The 18,709-nt window shown below is 42.5% G+C and overlaps 1 protein-coding gene across 5 annotated transcripts in view; it reads left to right on the forward strand.

Moving 5' to 3' along the window:
- The window catches only part of LOC121002129 (nucleotide-binding oligomerization domain-containing protein 1-like), a 111,397-nt gene that overhangs the window by 57,777 nt on the left and 34,911 nt on the right, over window positions 1–18,709 (forward strand). For all 5 annotated transcript variants that reach the window (XM_040433458.1, XM_040433456.1, XM_040433457.1 and 2 more), the window contains one exon: window positions 12,789–14,577. In XM_040433458.1, the coding sequence (XP_040289392.1) occupies window positions 12,789–14,577 (1,789 nt within the window). The remainder of the gene's footprint in view (window positions 1–12,788; window positions 14,578–18,709) is intronic.

The following is an 18,709-nucleotide window of genomic DNA, read 5'->3' on the forward strand; positions in this document are numbered from 1 at the left end:
GGGAGGGGGGGGGGCGCACTGGTCACCAATGAAATTAAAACTGGGGAGGGAGGGGGGGTCTGCCCCCTGCTGCCTGGCAGCCCCTGATCTCTTACAGGGGGCTATGATACGCACAATTAACCCCTTAGGTGCAGCACCTGAGGGGTTAATTGTGCTGATCACAGCCCCCTGTAAGAGATCGCGGGCTGCCAGGCAGCAGGGGGCAGTCATGTACACAGTTCGTAGTATATTCTAACTAGAAGCGTCCCCATCACTATGGGAACACCTCTGTGTTAGAATATACTGTCGGATCCGTCTGTATGAAAGTAGCCTACGGACACTGATGCCAATCTTGTGAGCATCCGTGTTTTTTCACGGACCCGTTGACTTGAATGGGTCCGTGAACCGTTGTCCGTCAAAAAAATAGGACAGGTCATATTTTTTTGACGGACAGGATGCATGGATCACGGAGACGGATGACAAACGGTGCATTTTCCGAGTTTTCAACGGACCCATTGAAAGTCAATGGGTCCGCAGAAAATCACGGAAAACGGAACAACGGCCACGGGTGCACACAACGGTCGTGTGCATGAGGCCTAATATAGAGATTAATATTTGATACAGCAGTAGATGGTTGTTAAATTGGGAAGGCCAGTGTTCGTATATGTTATGTAGGGTTTTAAAATAAAATCCATAGAAAGTGCTTTAAAAAAAGGCTGCCCGCCTTCCTCCCTCCATTGGCACAGTCCTCCTTTGTTTTGAGTCCTACTTAGTTTTTTGTGCCCCTCTGTTTCTCAGCTTTTGGGGGCTATACTTCTGGCACATGTATGCTTTTGAGGCATGGGAGCAGCCACCAGCCCTCATTTTCCAAGTGGCAGTGAACTTCACTGGTTTCTGATGCTGCCCAGACAACGCAGACTTCATCAGAGTGGCAAGTACAACGTTCTGGCTTTGTTTCATTAGCATATGGAGTGCCAGAACTAGCGGCGGGATAACCTCTTTAACCCTTATTCTATCTTATTCTTATTCTATTCTTATCCAAGGAGTGTTTGGACATTTTGTATCTCTAGTAGCCATTAACATTTTTGCAGTTTCGACATGTAGAAATAAAAGCTAAATGGCAAAATTAAAAATCATACTAATCCCCCATACCCATTTATTTTCTGAAAGTAGAAATGCCGCTCAGCACTTTATACACACAAACGCCTTCATGCAATTTTGATTCAGTGTAATTTTTCATAAAACTATATATATATATATATATATATATATATATATATATATATATATATATATATATATATATATATACAGTCAGTCGGGTCCATAAATATTGGGACATCGACACAATTCTAACATTTTAGGATCTATACACCACCACAATGGATTTGAAATGAAAAAAATAAGATGTGATTTAACTGCAGACTGTCAGCTTTCATTTGAGGGTATTTACATCCAAATCAGGTGAACGGTGTAGGAATTACAACAGTTTGCATATGTGCCTCCCACTTGTTAAGGAACCAAAAGTAATGGGACAATTGGCTTCTCAGCTGTTCCATGGCCAGGTGTGTGTTATTCCCTCATTATCCCAATTACAATGAGCAGATAAAAGGTCCAGAGTTTATTTCAAGTGTGCTATTTGCATTTGGAATCAAGATGAGATCCAAAGAGCTGTCACTATCAGTGAAGCAATTAAACCTACAACAACCCACAATTGCAACACATCAATCCTCAGAAAAAAACATAAATGAACACCAAAAAACGAGGATGCTGTTTATGTAAAAATAAATACTTTTATTGGATAACATAGAACAATAAATATCACTGTTAGTCAAGAGGGATAGGGCATAAACAAATGGGCTCAACAATGCGGAGAATCGCATTTGAGGAGAATTGCACTTTGAGCAGCCACAGTTGCCAAAATAATAAAGAGTCAGGTGACAGTGAACTAAATGATGGATAGTAATAACAATAACCTGTCACATCAAACATCTAACATAACCATCCAGAATGTCCTTACACCCTCCTCAATCTAAGACTCAGATTGGATGTCAGACTGCGGCATTATGTGACAATATAACTGATGGATAATGACTGCTAAACACTGAATAGTTCCGTCAGTCCAAACAAAAAATTAGTCTCACATTACATACCCATATTGCTGCTGCTCGCGGTGACAATGGATCCCCAAATGCCTCAACCTCGACACGTGTTTCGCCACGTAGGCTTTCCTTCCTTTCCTCAAATGCGATTCTCCGCATTGTTGAGCCCATTTTTTAGAGGCTCGCTTCTTCATGCCCTATCCGTGACCAAAACAACTGTTTGGAACATTCTTAAAAAGAAGGAACGCACCGGTGAGCTCAGCAACACCAAAAGACCCCAAAGACCACGGAAAACAACTGTGGTGGATGACCGAAGAATTCTTTCCCTGGTAAAGAAAACACCCTTCACAACAGTTGGCCAGATCAAGAACACTCTCCAGGACGTAGGTGTATGTGTGTCAAAGTCAACAATCAAGAGAAGACTTCACCAGAGTGAATACAGAGGGTTCACCACAAGATGTAAACCATTGGTGAGCCTCAAAAACAGGAAGGCAGGATTAGAGTTTTTGTAAAACGACATCTAAAAAAGCCTTCACAGTTCTGGAACAACATCCTATGGACAGATGAGACCAAGATCAACTTGTACCAGAGTGATGGGAAGAGAAGAGTATGGAGAAGGAAAGGAACTGCTCATGATCCTAAGCATACCACCTCATCAGTGAAGCATGGTGGTGGTAGTGTCATGGCGTGGGCATGTATGGCTGCCAATGGAACTGGTTCTCTTGTATTTATTGATGATGTGACTGCTGACAAAAGCAGCAGGATAAATGAAGTGTTTCGGGCAATATTATCTGCTCATATTCAGCCAAATGCTTCAGAACTCATTGGACGGCGCTTCACAGTGCATATGGATAATGACCCAAAGCATACTGCAAAAGCAACCAAAGAGTTTTTTTAAGGGAAAGAAGTGGAATGTTATGCAATGGCCAAGTCAATCACCTGACCTGAATCCGATTGAGCATGCATTTCACTTTCTGAAGACAAAACTGAAGGGAACATGCCCCAAGAACAAGCAGGAACTGAAGACAGTTGCAGTAGAGGCCTGGCAGAGCATCACCAGGGATGAAACCCAGCGTCTGGTGATGTCTATGCGTTCAAGACTTCAGGCTGTAATCGACTGCAAAGGATTTGCAACCAAGTATTAAAAAGTGAAAGTTTGATTTATGATTATTATTCTGTCTAATTACTTTTAGTCCCTTAACAAGTGGGAGGCACATATGCAAACGGTTGTAATTCCTACACCGTTCACCTGATTTGGATGTAAATACCCTCAAATTAAAGCTGGCAGTCTGCAGTTAAAGCACATTTTGTTTGTTTCATATATATATATATATATATATATATATATATATATATATATATATATATATATATATATATTATAATGCATCTGGGTTTTAGAAGAGGAAAATAAAAAAATATTTTTTATCAGACCTCAGATCAGACCCGCAATCTTTATCAGACCTCAGATCAGACCCCCAGTCTTCATCATACCCTTAAATTAGACCCCCAATCCTCATCAGACCTCAGATAAGACCCCCAAATTAGACCTCAATCTGCATTACACCTCAGATCAGACATAATATAAAAATAATTTACTTCTCCTGCTCCGGACGGTGCAGCCACTTGGGATAACCAGCTTGCTTTTCCTGCAGCACTGCACTGTGACGTCAGGTCATAGTGCGCACTTATTACCGGAGAAGACCAGGGAGCAGTGAGTAAAGCCAGCAGCAGGAGCACTGTATTCACCGGTTTTTCACCTTATGGGGGGGGGGGGGGGGGGAGAAAGTGCATCTTATGGAGTGAAAAATACTATAATATATACACTGCTCAAAAAAATAAAGGGAACACTTAACCACTTCCCGCAACTGTAACGCCGAAAGGCGTCATTGCGGCGGCTCCCCCAGGCTACGCTAACGCCAATAGGCGTCATCTCGCGTGAGCCGAGATTTCCTGTGAACGCGCGCACACAGGCGCGCGCGCTCACAGGAACGGAAGGTAAGAGAGTTGATCTCCAGCCTGCCAGCGGCGATCGTTCGCTGGCAGGCTGGAGATGTGTTTTTTTAACCCCTAACAGGTATATTAGACGCTGTTTTGATAACAGCGTCTAATATACCTGCTACCTGGTCCTCTGGTGGTCCCCTTTGTTTGGATCGACCACCAGAGGACACAGGTAGCTCAGTAAAGTAGCACCAAGCACCACTACAGTACACTACACCCCCCCCCCGTCACTTATTAACCCCTTATTAGCCCCTGATCACCCCATATAGACTCCCTGATCACCCCCCTGTCATTGATCACCCCCCTGTCATTGATCACCCCCCTGTAAAGCTCCATTCAGACGTCCGCATGATTTTTACGGATCCACTGATAGATGGATCGGATCCGCAAAACGCATCCGGACGTCTGAATGAAGCCTTACAGGGGCATGATCAATGATTGTGGTGATCACCCCATATAGACTCCCTGATCACCCCCCTGTCATTGATTACACCCCTGTCATTGATCACACCCCTGTCATTGATCACCCCCCTGTAAAGCTCCATTCAGATGTCCGCATGATTTTTACGGATGCACTGATAGATGGATCGGATCCGCAAAACGCATACGGACGTCTGAATGAAGCCTTACAGGGGCATGATCAATGACTGTGGTGATCACCCCCCTGTCATTGATTACCCCCCTGTAAAGCTCCATTCAGATGTCCGCATGATTTTTACGGATGCACTGATAGATGGATCGGATCCGCAAAACGCATCCGGACGTCTGAATGAAGCCTTACAGGGGCATGATCAATGACTGTGGTGATCACCCCCCTGTCATTGATTACCCCCCTGTAAAGCTCCATTCAGATGTCCGCATGATTTTTACGGATGCACTGATAGATGGATCGGATCCGCAAAACGCATCCGGACGTCTGAATGAAGCCTTACAGGGGCGTGATCAATGACTGTGGTGATCACCCCATATAGACTCCCTGATCACCCCCCTGTCATTGATTACCCTCCTGTCATTGATTACCCCCCTGTAAAGCTCCATTCAGACGTCCGCATGATTTTTACGGATCCACTGATAGATGGATCGGATCCGCAAAACGCATCCGGACGTCTGAATGAAGCCTTACAGGGGCATGATCAATGACTGTGGTGATCACCCCATATAGACTCCCTGATCACCCCCCTGTCATTGATTACCCCCCTGTAAAGCTCCATTCAGATGTCCGCATGATTTTTACGGATGCACTGATAGATGGATCGGATCCGCAAAACGCATACGGACGTCTGAATGAAGCCTTACAGGGGCGTGATCAATGACTGTGGTTATCACCCCATATAGACTCCCTGATCACCCCCCTGTCATTGATCACCCCCCCTGTCATTGATCACCCCCCCTGTCATTGATCACCCCTCTGTAAGGCTCCATTCAGACATTTTTTTGGCCCAAGTTAGCGGAATTATTATTTTTTTTTCTTACAAAGTCTCATATTCCACTAACTTGTGTCAAAAAATAAAATCTCACATGAACTCACCATACCCCTCACGGAAACCAAATGCGTAAAAATTTTTAGACATTTATATTCCAGACTTCTTCTCACGCTTTAGGGCCCCTAGAATGCCAGGGCAGTATAAATACCCCACATGTGACCCCATTTCGGAAAGAAGACACCCCCAGGTATTCCGTGAGGGGCATATTGAGTCCATGAAAGATTGAAATTTTTGTCCCAAGTTAGCGGAACGGGAGACTTTGTGAGAAAAAAATTAAAAATATCAATTTCCGCTAACTTGTGCCAAAAAAAAAAAATTTCTATGAACTCGCCATGCCCCTCATTGAATACCTTGGGGTGTCTTCTTTCCAAAATGGGGTCACATGTGGGGTATTTATACTGCCCTGGCATTCTAGGGGCCCCAAAGCGTGAGAAGAAGTCTGGTATCCAAATGTCTAAAAATGCCCTCCTAAAAGGAATTTGGGCACCTTTGCGCATCTAGGCTGCAATAAAGTGTCACACATCTGGTATCGCCGTACTCAGGAGAAGTTGGGGAATGTGTTTTGGGGTGTCGTTTTACATATACCCATGCTGGGTGAGAGAAATATCTTGGTCAAATGCCAACTTTGTATAAAAAAATGGGAAAAGTTGTCTTTTGCCAAGATATTTCTCTCACCCAGCAAGGGTATATGTAAAATGACACCCCAAAACACATTCCCCAACTTCTCCTGAATACGGCGATACCACATGTGTGACACTTTTTTGCAGCCTAGGTGGGCAAAGGGGCCCATATTCCAAAGAGCACCTTTAGGATTTCACAGGTCATTTACCTACTTACCACACATTAGGGCCCCTGGAAAATGCCAGGGCAGTATAACTACCCCACAAGTGACCCCATTTTGGAAAGAAGACACCCCAAGGTATTCCGTGAGGGGCATGGCAAGTTCCTAGAATCTTTTATTTTTTGTCACAAGTTAATGGAAAATGCAGATTTTTTTTTTTTTTTTTTTTTTTTCATACAAAGTCTCATATTCCACTAACTTGTGACAAAAAATAAAAACTTCCATGAACTCACTATGCCCATCAGCGAATACCTTGGGGTCTCTTCTTTCCAAAATGGGGTCACTTGTGGGGTAGTTATACTGCCCTGGCATTCTAGGGGCCCAAATGTGTGGTAAGGAGTTTGAAATCAAATTCTGTAAAAAATGACGAGTGAAATCCGAAAGGTGCTCTTTGGAATATGGGCCCCTTTGCCCACCTAGGCTGCAAAAAAGTGTCACACATCTGGTATCCCCGTACTCAGGAGAAGGTGGGGAATGTGTTTTGGGGTGTCATTTTACATATACCCATGCTGGGTGAGAGAAATATCTTGGCAAAAGACAACTTTTCCCATTTTTTTATACAAAGTTGGCATTTGACCAAGATATTTATCTCACCCAGCATGGGTATATGTAAAAAGACACCCCAAAACACATTCCTCAACTTCTCCTGAATACAGAGATACCAGATGTGTGACACTTTTTTGCAGCCTAGGTGGGCAAAGGGGCCCATATTCCAAAGAGCACCTTTCGGATTTCACAGGTCATTTTTTACAGAATTTGATTTCAAACTCCTTACCACACATTTGGGCCCCTAGAATGCCAGGGCAGTATAACTACCCCACAAGTGACCCCATTTTGGAAAGAAGAGACCCCAAGGTATTTCGTGATGGGCATAGTGAGTTCATAGAAGTTTTTATTTTTTGTCACAAGTTAGTGGAATATGAGACTTTGTAGGAAAAAAAATAAAATAAAAAAAAATCATCATTTTCCGCTAACTTGTGACAAAAAATAAAAAGTTCTATGAACTCACTATGCCCATCAGCGAATACCTTAGGGTGTGTACTTTCCGAAATGGGGTCATTTGTGGGGTGTTTGTACTGTCTGGGCATTGTAGAACCTCAGGAAACATGACAGGTGCTCAGAAAGTCAGAGCTGCTTCAAAAAGCGGAAATTCACATTTTTGTACCATAGTTTGTAAACGCTATAACTTTTACCCAAACCATTTTTTTTTTACCCAAACATTTTTTTTTTATCAAAGACATGTAGAACTATAAATTTAGAGCAAAATTTCTATATGGATCTCGTTTTTTTTGCAAAATTTTACAACTGAAAGTGAAAAATGTCATTTTTTTGCAAAAAAAATCGTTAAATTTCGATTAATAACAAAAAAAGTAAAAATGTCAGCAGCAATGAAATACCACCAAATGAAAGCTCTATTAGTGAGAAGAAAAGGAGGTAAAATTCATTTGGGTGGTAAGTTGCATGACCGAGCAATAAACGGTGAAAGTAGTGTAGTGCCGATTTGTAAAAAAGGGCCTGGTCTTTAGGGGGGTATAAACCTGTGGTCCTTAAGTGGTTAAACAACACAATGTAACTCCAAGTCAATCACACTTCTGTGAAATCAAACTGTCCACTTAGAAAGCAACACTGAGTGGCAATCAATTTCACATGCTGTTGTGTAAATGGGATAGACAACAGGTGGAAATTATAAGCAATTAGCAAGACACCCCCAATAAAGGAGTGGTTCTGCAGGTGGTGATCACAGACCACTTCTCAGTTCCTATGCTTCCTGGATGATGTTTTGGTCACTTTTGAATGCTGGCGGTGCTTTCACTCTAGTGGTAGCATGAGACGGAGTCTACAACCCACACAAGTGGCTCAGGTAGTGCAGCTTATCCAGGATGGCACATCAATGCGAGCTGTGGCAAGAAGGTTTGCTGTATCTGTCAGCTTAGTGTCCAGAGCATGGAGGCGCTACCAGGAGACAGGCCAGTACATCATCAGACGTGGAGGAGGCCGTAGGAGGGCAACAACCCAGCAGCAGGACCACTACCTCCGCCTTTGTGCAAGGAACAGGAGGAGCACTGCCAGAGCCCTGCAAAATGACCTCCAGCAGGCCACAAATGTGCATGTGTCTGCTCAAACGGTCAGAAACAGACTCCATGAGGGCCCGACGTCCACAGGTGGGGGTTGTGCTTACAGCCCAACACCGTGCAGGACGTTTGGCATTTGCCAGAGAACACCAAGATTGGCAAATTTGCCACTGGCGCCCTGTGCTCTTCACAGATGAAAGCAGGTTCACACTGAGCACATGTGACAGACGTGACCGAGTCTGGAGACGCCGTGGAGAACGTTCTGCTGCCTGCAACATCCTCCAGCATGACCGGTTTGGCATTGGGTCATTAATGGTGTGGGGTGGCATTTCTTTGGAGGGCCGCACAGCCCTCCATGTGCTCGCCAGAGGTAGCCTGACTGCCATTAGGTACCGAGATGAGATCCTCAGACCCCTTGTGAGACCATATGCTGGTGCGGTTGGCCCTGGGTTCCTCCTAATGCAAGACAATGCTAGACCTCATGTGGCTGGAGTGTGTCAGCAGTTCCTGCAAGACGAAGGCATTGATGCTATGGACTGGCCCGCCCGTTCCCCAGACCTGAATCCAATTGAGCACATCTGGGACATCATGTCTCGCTCTATCCACCAACGTCACGTTGTACCACAGACTGTCCAGGAGTTGGCAGATGCTTTAGTCCAGGTCTGGGAGGAGATCCCTCAGGAGACCATCCGCCACCTCATCAGGAGCATACACAGGTGTTGTAGGGAGGTCATACAGGCACGTGGAGGCCACACACACTACTGAGCCTCATTTTGACTTGTTTTAAGGACATTACATCAAAGTTGGATCAGCCTGTAGTGTGTTTTTCCACTTTAATTTTGAGTGTGACTCCAAATCCAGACCTCCATGGGTTGAAAAATTTGATTTCCATTTATTTATTTTTTGTGTGATTTTGTTGTCAGCACATTCAACTATGTAAAGAACAAAGTATTTCAGAAGAATATTTAATTAATTCAGATCTAGGATGTGTTATTTTTGTGTTCCCTTTATTTTTTTGAGCAGTGTGTATATGTGTGTGTATGTATGTGTGTGTGTGTGTGTGTATGTGTGTATGTATATATATATAACACACACACACACACACACACACACACACACACATATACATACATACATGAAAAGTAGGGCAGCACTCCTTTACAGTTGGCAAAGTGGGTGCCAGCGGTAACCCCTCGATTCTGGGTAGTAGACAAGTCGCAAAAATCCATGGCACTCCTTAACCCCTTTAGGACACCTTAACCCTTTCATGACCAAGGGTCATTGATGCCCCAGTGTCCAGGTCAAAATTAACAAATCTGACATGCGTCATGTGGTAATTACTTTGGAACACTTTTAGTTATCCAAGCCATTCTGAGATTGTTTTCTCGTGACATATTGTACTTCATGATAGTCATAAATTTGAATCAATATATTTCACCTTTTTATTTATGAAAAAATCCCAAATTTAGCCAAAATTTTGAAAAATTCACAATTTTCTAAATTTCATTTTCTCTGCTTCTAAAACAGAAAATCATACCTAATAAAATATTTATTACTTAACATTTCCCATATGTCTACTTTATGTTGGCATCATTTTGGAAATGTCATTTTATTTTTTTAGGACGTTAGAAGGCTTAGAATTTTAGAAGCAATTCTTAAAATTTTAACGAAACTTTCCAAAACCCACTTTTTAAGGACCAGTTCAGGTTTGAAGTCACTTTGTGGGGCTTACATAGTGGAAACCCACCATAAATGACCCCATTGTAGAAACTACACCCCTCAAGGTATTCAAAACTGATTTTACAAACGTCCTTAACCCTTTAGGTGTTCCACAAGAATTAATGGAAAATAGAGATACAATTTCAAAATTTCACTTTTTTGGCAGATTTTCCATTTTAATATTTTTTTTTTTACTTTTACAAAGCAAGGGTTAAAAGCCAAACAAAACTCAATAAAATTTTGGCCCTGATTCTGTAGTTTACAGAAACACCCCATATGTGGTTGTAAACTACCGTACGGGCACATGGCAGGGTGCAGAAGGAAAGGAATGCCATACGGTTTTTGGAAGACAGATTTTGCTGGACTGGTTTTTTGGACACCATGTCCCATTTGAAGCCCCCCTGATGCACCCCTAGAGTAGAAACTCCAAAAAAGTGACCCTATTTTAGAAACTACGGCATAGGGTGGAAGTTTTGTTGGTACTAGTTTAGGGTACATATGATTTTTGGTTGCTCTATATTACACTTTTTGTTAGGCAAGGTAACAAGAAATAGCTGTTTTGGCACCGTTTTTATTTTTTGTTTACAACATTCATCTGACAAGTTAGATCATGTGGTATTTTTATAGACCAGGTTGTCACGGACGCGGTGATACCTAATATGTATACTTTTTTTTAATTTTATATACGTTTTACACAATGATTTCATTTTTGAAGTAAAAAAAATAATGTTTTTGTGTTTCCATAGTCTGAGAGCCAGTTTTTGGGCGATTACCTTGGGTAGGGTATGATTTTTGCGGGATGAGATGACTGTTTGGCACTATTTTGGGGTGCATATGACTTTTTGATCGCTTGCTATTAAACTTTTTGTGATGTAAGGTGACAAAAAATGGTTTATTTAGCACATTTTTTTTTTTCTTCTTTTTTTTTTTTTACGGTGTTCATTTGAGGGGTTAGGTCATGTGATATTTTATAGAGCCGGTCGATACGGACGCGGCGATACCTAATATGTATACTTTTTTTTATTTATGTAAGTTTTACACAATAACAGCTTTTTTAAAACCAAAAAAATGATGTTTTAGTGTCTCCATATTCTGAGCCATAGTTTTTTTTTATTTTTTGGGTGATTGTCTCAGGTAGGGGCTAATTTTTTCAGAGATGAGGTGACTGTTAGATTGGTACTATTTTGGTGGGCAAACGCTTTTTTGATCGCTCGCTGTTGTACTTTGTGATGTAAGGTGACAAAAAAATTGTTTATTTGGCACAGTTTTTTTTTTTTAAGACTGCACAGCTACATAAGAAGCTTATAGGTCAGCACAAGTGCATCATTCACAAGCATACAGGTCCATACTTTTCTGTAATGTCCTCCCTTATCCTGGGGCTGCTTCTGAGTGACTGTAAAAAAGTAAGGAAGTAGATTCTTCTCTACTCTCTGTGTGCACCACATGGAAACTGTCTTCGGGAACTTCAAACTAGATATTTAGCAAGCACAGAGGAAAACGGCAAAAAAAAAAATACCATATACAAGTGATATAGTGGCCAGAAATAGTGTTATTCCTCTTGTACACACACTGTGCTATTGATCAGTGCAAAGTATGTTGAAAGCTCGGTGATAAATAATAGTGACATTTTCCATATTGAGGATTACTTAGAGGTAGAGGTGGTTCAATTGGAAACATTGCTATAGCCCACCTTCTGGTTAACATGACCATACCAATGATGTTTTAAAGGGGTTATCCAATAGTACAAATACCCCCCACAATGCCTGGGCCCATCCTATAGATGATACTTACCCGGCACCTGCATCCCTGCACGGCCACCGCTTCATCTCCTCCCCGTCGTGTGGATCAAAACATCCCGTGACAGGGGGGAGCAGTCAATAGCAGGCCGCAATGGTGCCCAGCCTCCCTAGCATTGCGGGTGACGCTAAGGAGACTAGTCACCATTGCGGCCTGCTATTGGCTGCTAAGCCCCTCTTCCGGCCTGGTGTCGGATGTTTTGATCCACGCGACAGGTAGCTGCAGCGGTGGCCGTGCAGGGATCCGGAGGGACGCAGGTGCCAGGTAAGTACTGTCTATAGGAGATGCACATGCATTGTGGGGGGAATTTGTACTATTGGGTAACCCCTTTAAGAGAGAAGGCCAGCTGGTGTATCTTCCTTATTTGCAAATATTGCTGTATATGTGAAGGAGAAGCCCTGTGCTGAAGGAAGGACAAAGGTTACTCCTTTTTAAAGGGAGTCTTTACAGTTGCTTGGGCTGCCATACACTTATGGTTTTACCTTGGCATTAAAATGAGAAAAGTAATTATTGTAAAATTAAAAAATGCTGTGATAACATGAAAATACTTTTTTTCAACATCAAAGTAATAAACAATGTACAGTAGTATAACTACCATGTGAAAACATATAAAGCAGTAAAGATAATTACGATATATCTCTCAATCTCAGCATTTGCCCCAACAATTTACATGAACATTCAATCCTTGAAATGTAGACATTTTCACTCAAAATGCTAAAGTGAATTATGTTATGGCTATTAGCATAGTCTTGACATTACTTTTGATTAATATTTGTTTTCTTAAATCTTTTAGTTACTTTATACAGCAAGAAGCTCAAACAAGAACTTTGTTGTGATTCCAATTTTGTAAAGTCTTACTCTCAGAGAGAAGAGATGAAGCTCCAGGAGACTTATGTTAATAGTGTTATGGAACTTGTTAATGACAAAAATGAAACCATGGGACGAATAAATGATGTAAATTCCTTGTTCGATGACACTGGTGTGATCAATGTAGAAGGAGGAACTATATTTATCTATGGGGATGCTGGCATGGGAAAGACACTTCTGATCCAAAAAATGCAAAATATGTGGGCGAAAGGAGAATCTTTCTCTGATGTTAAATTTTTGTTTAGTTTTAGTTGTCGGAGATTTATCATTTTTGATGCAAACACTCAGCTCTCTCTGAAGGACTTGCTCTTCAGATACAACTGCCACCCAGACCATTATCCAGAAGAAGTGTTTCATTATATTTTGAGATTTCCAGAAACTGTAATGTTCACTTTTGATGGCTTTGATGAAATGCACTCCAATTTTGACTTAAACAACGTTCCAGAAGTTTCCTTACCTACAGACACTGCCCACCCTGCGGCCTTGTTTATGCATCTACTGAGTGGAAAATTGTTGAAAGGATCAAGAAAAGTCTTAACAGCAAGAACAGGTTGTCAGGTACCAAAGAAATTTGTGCGGAAGAGAATTATGCTACGTGGTTTTGGGACAGAGAACCTGAAGGAGTATACTAACTTATTCTTTAGAGAACCCAGTGTTCAGATGCATGTATTAAATCACTTAGAAGCCAACCACAATATCAGCAGCTTATGTTCCATCCCATTGTTTTGCTGGATAATATTTAAGTGTTATGAACATTTTCACTCCATAAATGAGAGTCATACTTTTTCCAGTAGTTCTGTAACACTTACAGATATATTTTTACTCATAATTGAAGTTTATTTGAACTCTTCTAACAGTGGAACCACCAGAAGTCAGGTTGACACTTACAAGAAGGGTAGGGAGACCTTGCAGTTGATAGGAAAGCTTGCCTACAGTGGAATGGACAATTCAGCCTTTGTTTTCGACTATGATACCATCACATCTCTAAACATCTCAGAGCAATATCTCAAATTGGGATTCCTCAGAACTGTGAAAAATTACGATGGATGTGGTGGAAATAGCTCTTTTGAATTTTTTCATGTGACACTTCAGTCATTCTTTACTGCCTTATTTCTTGTGATTGACAGAGAAGCTGACACTACAGAGCTACTGAAGTATTTCGGTCATTGGGCACAGTCCCCACAACAGGAGCTTCAACTCAATCTGATGATGTGTTTTTGTGCAAAGAATGACAATCAGATTGATTCTTTTTCAAATATTGATCATTTACAGTTCATCAACCTCTTTCTTTGTGGGCTGCTTTCAAAACCAAAACAAGTTCTCCTTGAACATCTAGTGCCACCTTCAGTCTTGAAAGTTAAAAGAAAAGCTCTCAAGCAACAGCTTTTCAGAAGTGTCAAATTTCACTTAAAACACCTACCCCGGTCACGTTATTTGGAATATAACCGTGTTCATGCATTGACTCACTTTATCTGGATGGCACGATGTGTATGTGAGACTCAGTGTGAGAAGGTGGGGAAAAAGGTAGCCAAAGGAATATGTGCAGATTACATTCAGCTAAGCTTCTGTGGGGCTTCTTCTTCTGATTGTGGTGCCATCTCCTTTCTTCTGAATCTGTACAAGAAAGAAATTGCTTTGGAGTTGGACAATAACAATATCAATGATTATGGAGTAAAAGAGCTTATACCATGCTTCAGAAAACTCACAGTGGTTAGGTACGAAGTCTTACATTTCCTTGTTTAGATCTTGTTGTAGGAAATCAGATGAGGTTCCGTTTTCAGCATGTTTGGCCATACATTTGGCTTCTGTGTCTCAAGCTGATGTCACGTGCCATTTTGGTTAACACTTGCCAGGTTTACATCTGTTGACAAAAAAAAACATGTAAAAAGTGTGGTAATTGATTTCCCCCTTAAAGGTAACCTGTCATCTACTTTATGCTGCCCATACTAACGGCAGAACAAAGTAGAGACAGGTGAGTTGATTTCAGCGGTCGGTCATTTATAAGTTAAAAGTAAGTGGTTGCCGAGAACCAACATCACAATCATTGCAGACTAGGCCTGGAAAAGAGTCATGGCCACCTGAGAAGAGTCATGGTCATTTAAAAAATTCATGCTCTTCCTGCCCACCTTCTGATGATTGACAGGTTTCTACCTAGTTTTCTCCCTTTCTCTATAGGAGAGAACTGCCAATCATCAGCAGATGGGCGGGAGAGCAGTAATTATGAATAACCATGACTCTTCTCAGGTAGATTTGACTCTTTTTAAGGCCTGGGCTGCAATGATTATGATGCTGGTTCTCGGGAACCACTTACTTTTAGCTCATGAGTGACACACCACTGAAATCAGCATTTCTGTCACTAATTTATGCTGCCTTCAGTGAGGTCAGTATAAAGTGGATGACCGGTTCCCTTTAACATGGTACATTGGTATTGGACCGACTGTGGTACCCCTCTTTCTCCTGTCCGAAGTTCTTGGACACCGGAGTAGCCCTACTGGCATTCTTCTCCACAAAGGCAAAGAACTTTCTCTGTGGTGCCTGTAGGGTGCATGCACACTCTGTCTCTCGCTCTTTAGGGCCAGCACTTGTGCACCTTAGGCCTCTTTCACACGGGCGTCATGTTTTTTGCCTGGATAAGATGCGGGTGCGTTGCGGGAAAATGCGTGATTTTTCAGCGCGAGTGCAAAACATTGTAATGCGTTTTGCACGCACGTGAGAAAAATCGGCATGTTTGGTACCGAAACCCGAACTTCTTCACAGAAGTTCGGGTTTGGGTTAGGTGTTCTGTAGATTCTATTATTTCCCCTTATAACATGGTTATAAGGGAAAATAATAGCATTCCTAATACAGAATGCATAGTACAATAGGGCTGGAGGGGTTAAAAAATAAAATAAAAATTTAACTCACCTTAATCCACTTGTTCACGCAGCCCGGCTTCTCTTCTGTCTTCTTTCTTCAGGACCTGGGTAAAGGACCTGTGGTGACGTCACTGCGCTCATCACATGGTCCATCACATGATCTTTTACCATTGTACTATGCATTCTGTATTTAGAATGCTATTATTTTCCCTTATAACCATGTTATAAGGGAAAATAATAATGATCGGGTCTCCATACCGATCGTCTCCTAGCAACCGTGCGTGAAAATCGCACCGCATCCGCACTTGCTTGCGGATGCTTGCGATTTTCACGCAGTCCCATTCACTTCTATGGGGCCTGCGTTGTGTGAAAAACGCACAAAATAGAGCTTGCTGCGATTTTCATGCAACACACAAGTGATGCGTGAAAATCACCGCTCATGTGCACAGCCCCATAGAAATGAATGGGTCCGGATTCAGCGCGGGTGCAATGCGTTCACCTCACGCATTGCACCCGCGTGGAAAACTCGCCCGTCTGAAAGGGGCCTTAATCTTTATCAGCCAATAGCTGGCCACCTAGAGGTACTCAAATTGGTTGTTCAACCCAGAAAGCCTCTCGGGCAGACCCCCTAGCTTGGACCTGTAGGTAATCATACTTACCTGATCCCTGCCACTTCGCTCTTTCCCTACAGGCGACTGCAGCTCTCAGATCTCCATGCGTCAACATCCAGTTTGACGTGGCCCTCATTGGACATGTCTTACATGAGTCAAGTGATCCGGTGACATGACAAGAACAAAGGAGCCAGAAGCCAGGGGCAGCGATCAGTTAAATATGATTCCCTTCGCAGATTGCTAGGGAGCTCTGCCTGAGAGGCTTCCAGGGGTGAACTGCCCCTTAAAGGCACTTTCCCTGTTTTTCCATTTCCATTCCGTTTTTTTGCATTCTGTATACGGACTGTATACGAAACCATTCATTTCAATGGATCCGCAAAAAAAAAACACGGAAGGTACTCCATATGCCTTCCGTTTCCGTATTTCCGTTCAAACATAGAACATGTCCTATTATTGTCCGCATAACGGACAAGGATAGTACTGTTCTATTAGGGGCCAGATGTTCCCTTCCGCAAAAAACGGAATGTACACGGATGTCATCTGTACTTTTTGCGGACCTCAAAATACTGAAAAAGCCATACGGTTGTGTGAAGGAGGCCTAACAGGTTCTAGTCTGCTGTTTTCTTGTTCTGAGTACCACCTTCTGCCTGAGCTGCCTGCCTTGACCTCGGACTGTTTATCAGATTGCATGTACTGTGCCTGCCCTAACTTCAGCCTGTCCCTAAATATGGTTTTCTCTCTTTCCTACACTGGTGTCTCCTGACCCCAGAGGATTAGCAGTCACTTGAACAGAAACAAATCCAAGAGGTACTGGCCTGGAGGTTCCCCTGTGGTGGAATCCAGATCATTGTATGGGGGTTAAAGGGTAAATACCGGAGGGGGCACTTAGATAATTTCCTGTCCCTGCCAAATCTGTTCTAGTGACACAGCGGATCTACATCCACTTCATAACCGTTTGTACCCTGTTACCTTGTTGACTCCTGTGTCAGCACATGAATTATAGATGCAAAATTATAGCCCATATTGAGTTAGGCCATCAATATCAGATCGGTGGGCGTCCAACTCCCAGCACTACCGTTAATTTTTCCTGTCCAGTTATTGTCATGTCCTCTTCATTGTTTATTACCAGAGATACAGAACCACTCCACATAAAACATAACCTTTATTTCTTATTCAATAGGGTAGCCGAAAAAAAGTGTAATATCAGGCTACAGGGGGAGATCAGTCATAAAAAAAGACACTCACCCTATAGAGTCTCCCTGTCTTATGAAGCCCTACCTAAAAGTGGAAAAGCTTCCCCTGAACAGCACAACCATTACGCATTTTAGGCGCTGGTCTTAATAAAGCCCTACGCTGGCGGTGGATTGCCGAAGTTACGAAGAGGCGCTGGCCTCTTCATAACCTTGGCGGATCCTGCGCCAGTTCTAAATGTAAGACAGCTTCCTAGCTGTCTTACGTTTAGACCTTTTTCTACACCTGAAACAGGCGTAGAAAATGGTAAATGAGATGGGCCTGCCTGCCAGTCCCCTTCCCCTCCCACTTTTTTAGACCTGCCATGAGCAGGGAGAAGTCGCAGATTGCGGCGCAACTAGCTATTGCAAGGCAATCTGTGCCTGAAATACGCCTAATATAAGCGTATTTCAGCTTAATAAATGACCCCCGTAGGTCCCACGTACATCTATAAAGCCTCATTCACACATCAGTGTTTTGGTCACTGATTTCCATCAGTGATTGTGAGCCAAAACCAGGATTGGAGCCTCCACAGACATAAGGTATAAGGGAAAGATCTGCACCTGTTCTATGTTTTTAGAGCCGCACCTGGTTTTGGCTCACAATAACTGATAGAAATCACTGACGTGAATTAGGCATAAATCTGATCTTTATTATTTTATCTGGGACTTTTGAGCTATTTGGTTTGAGATCTATCTGGTTTACTGTGTATTATAATAATATACAGGCATTTTGCTACATCTGCATATGTGGTTTAAATTTTTAGACCTAATCTAGTGTTGAGCGAGCACCAAAGTGTTCGGGTGTTCGGTCCGAACACATCGCGATATTCGTGTGCTAGGCCGAGCACCCGAGTATAATGTAAGTCAATGGGAGACAACCAGGCACCCCCTGCTCGGATGAGGGGAGGGTGCCTGGACCATAGGAAAAGGTCTGAAAGTGATGGAAACACCTCTGAAAATCGATCAGGAACAGCAGGGGGACCATGTCTGGATGCATCTTGGACACCAAATTCGCTGCTGGGAACCATATTGTCCAAGTTGTACGCCACTTTTACAGACTGAAAAAAAAAATGCCCAAAACCCTGCCCCCACAAAAAAAATCTTTTTTAGAGGAAAAATTGTTAGGAAACTTTCTTTCCTGTAGATTTA

This window comes from Bufo bufo, chromosome 5 (genome assembly GCF_905171765.1).
Source record: "Bufo bufo chromosome 5, aBufBuf1.1, whole genome shotgun sequence".
Lineage (NCBI taxonomy): Eukaryota > Metazoa > Chordata > Amphibia > Anura > Bufonidae > Bufo > Bufo bufo.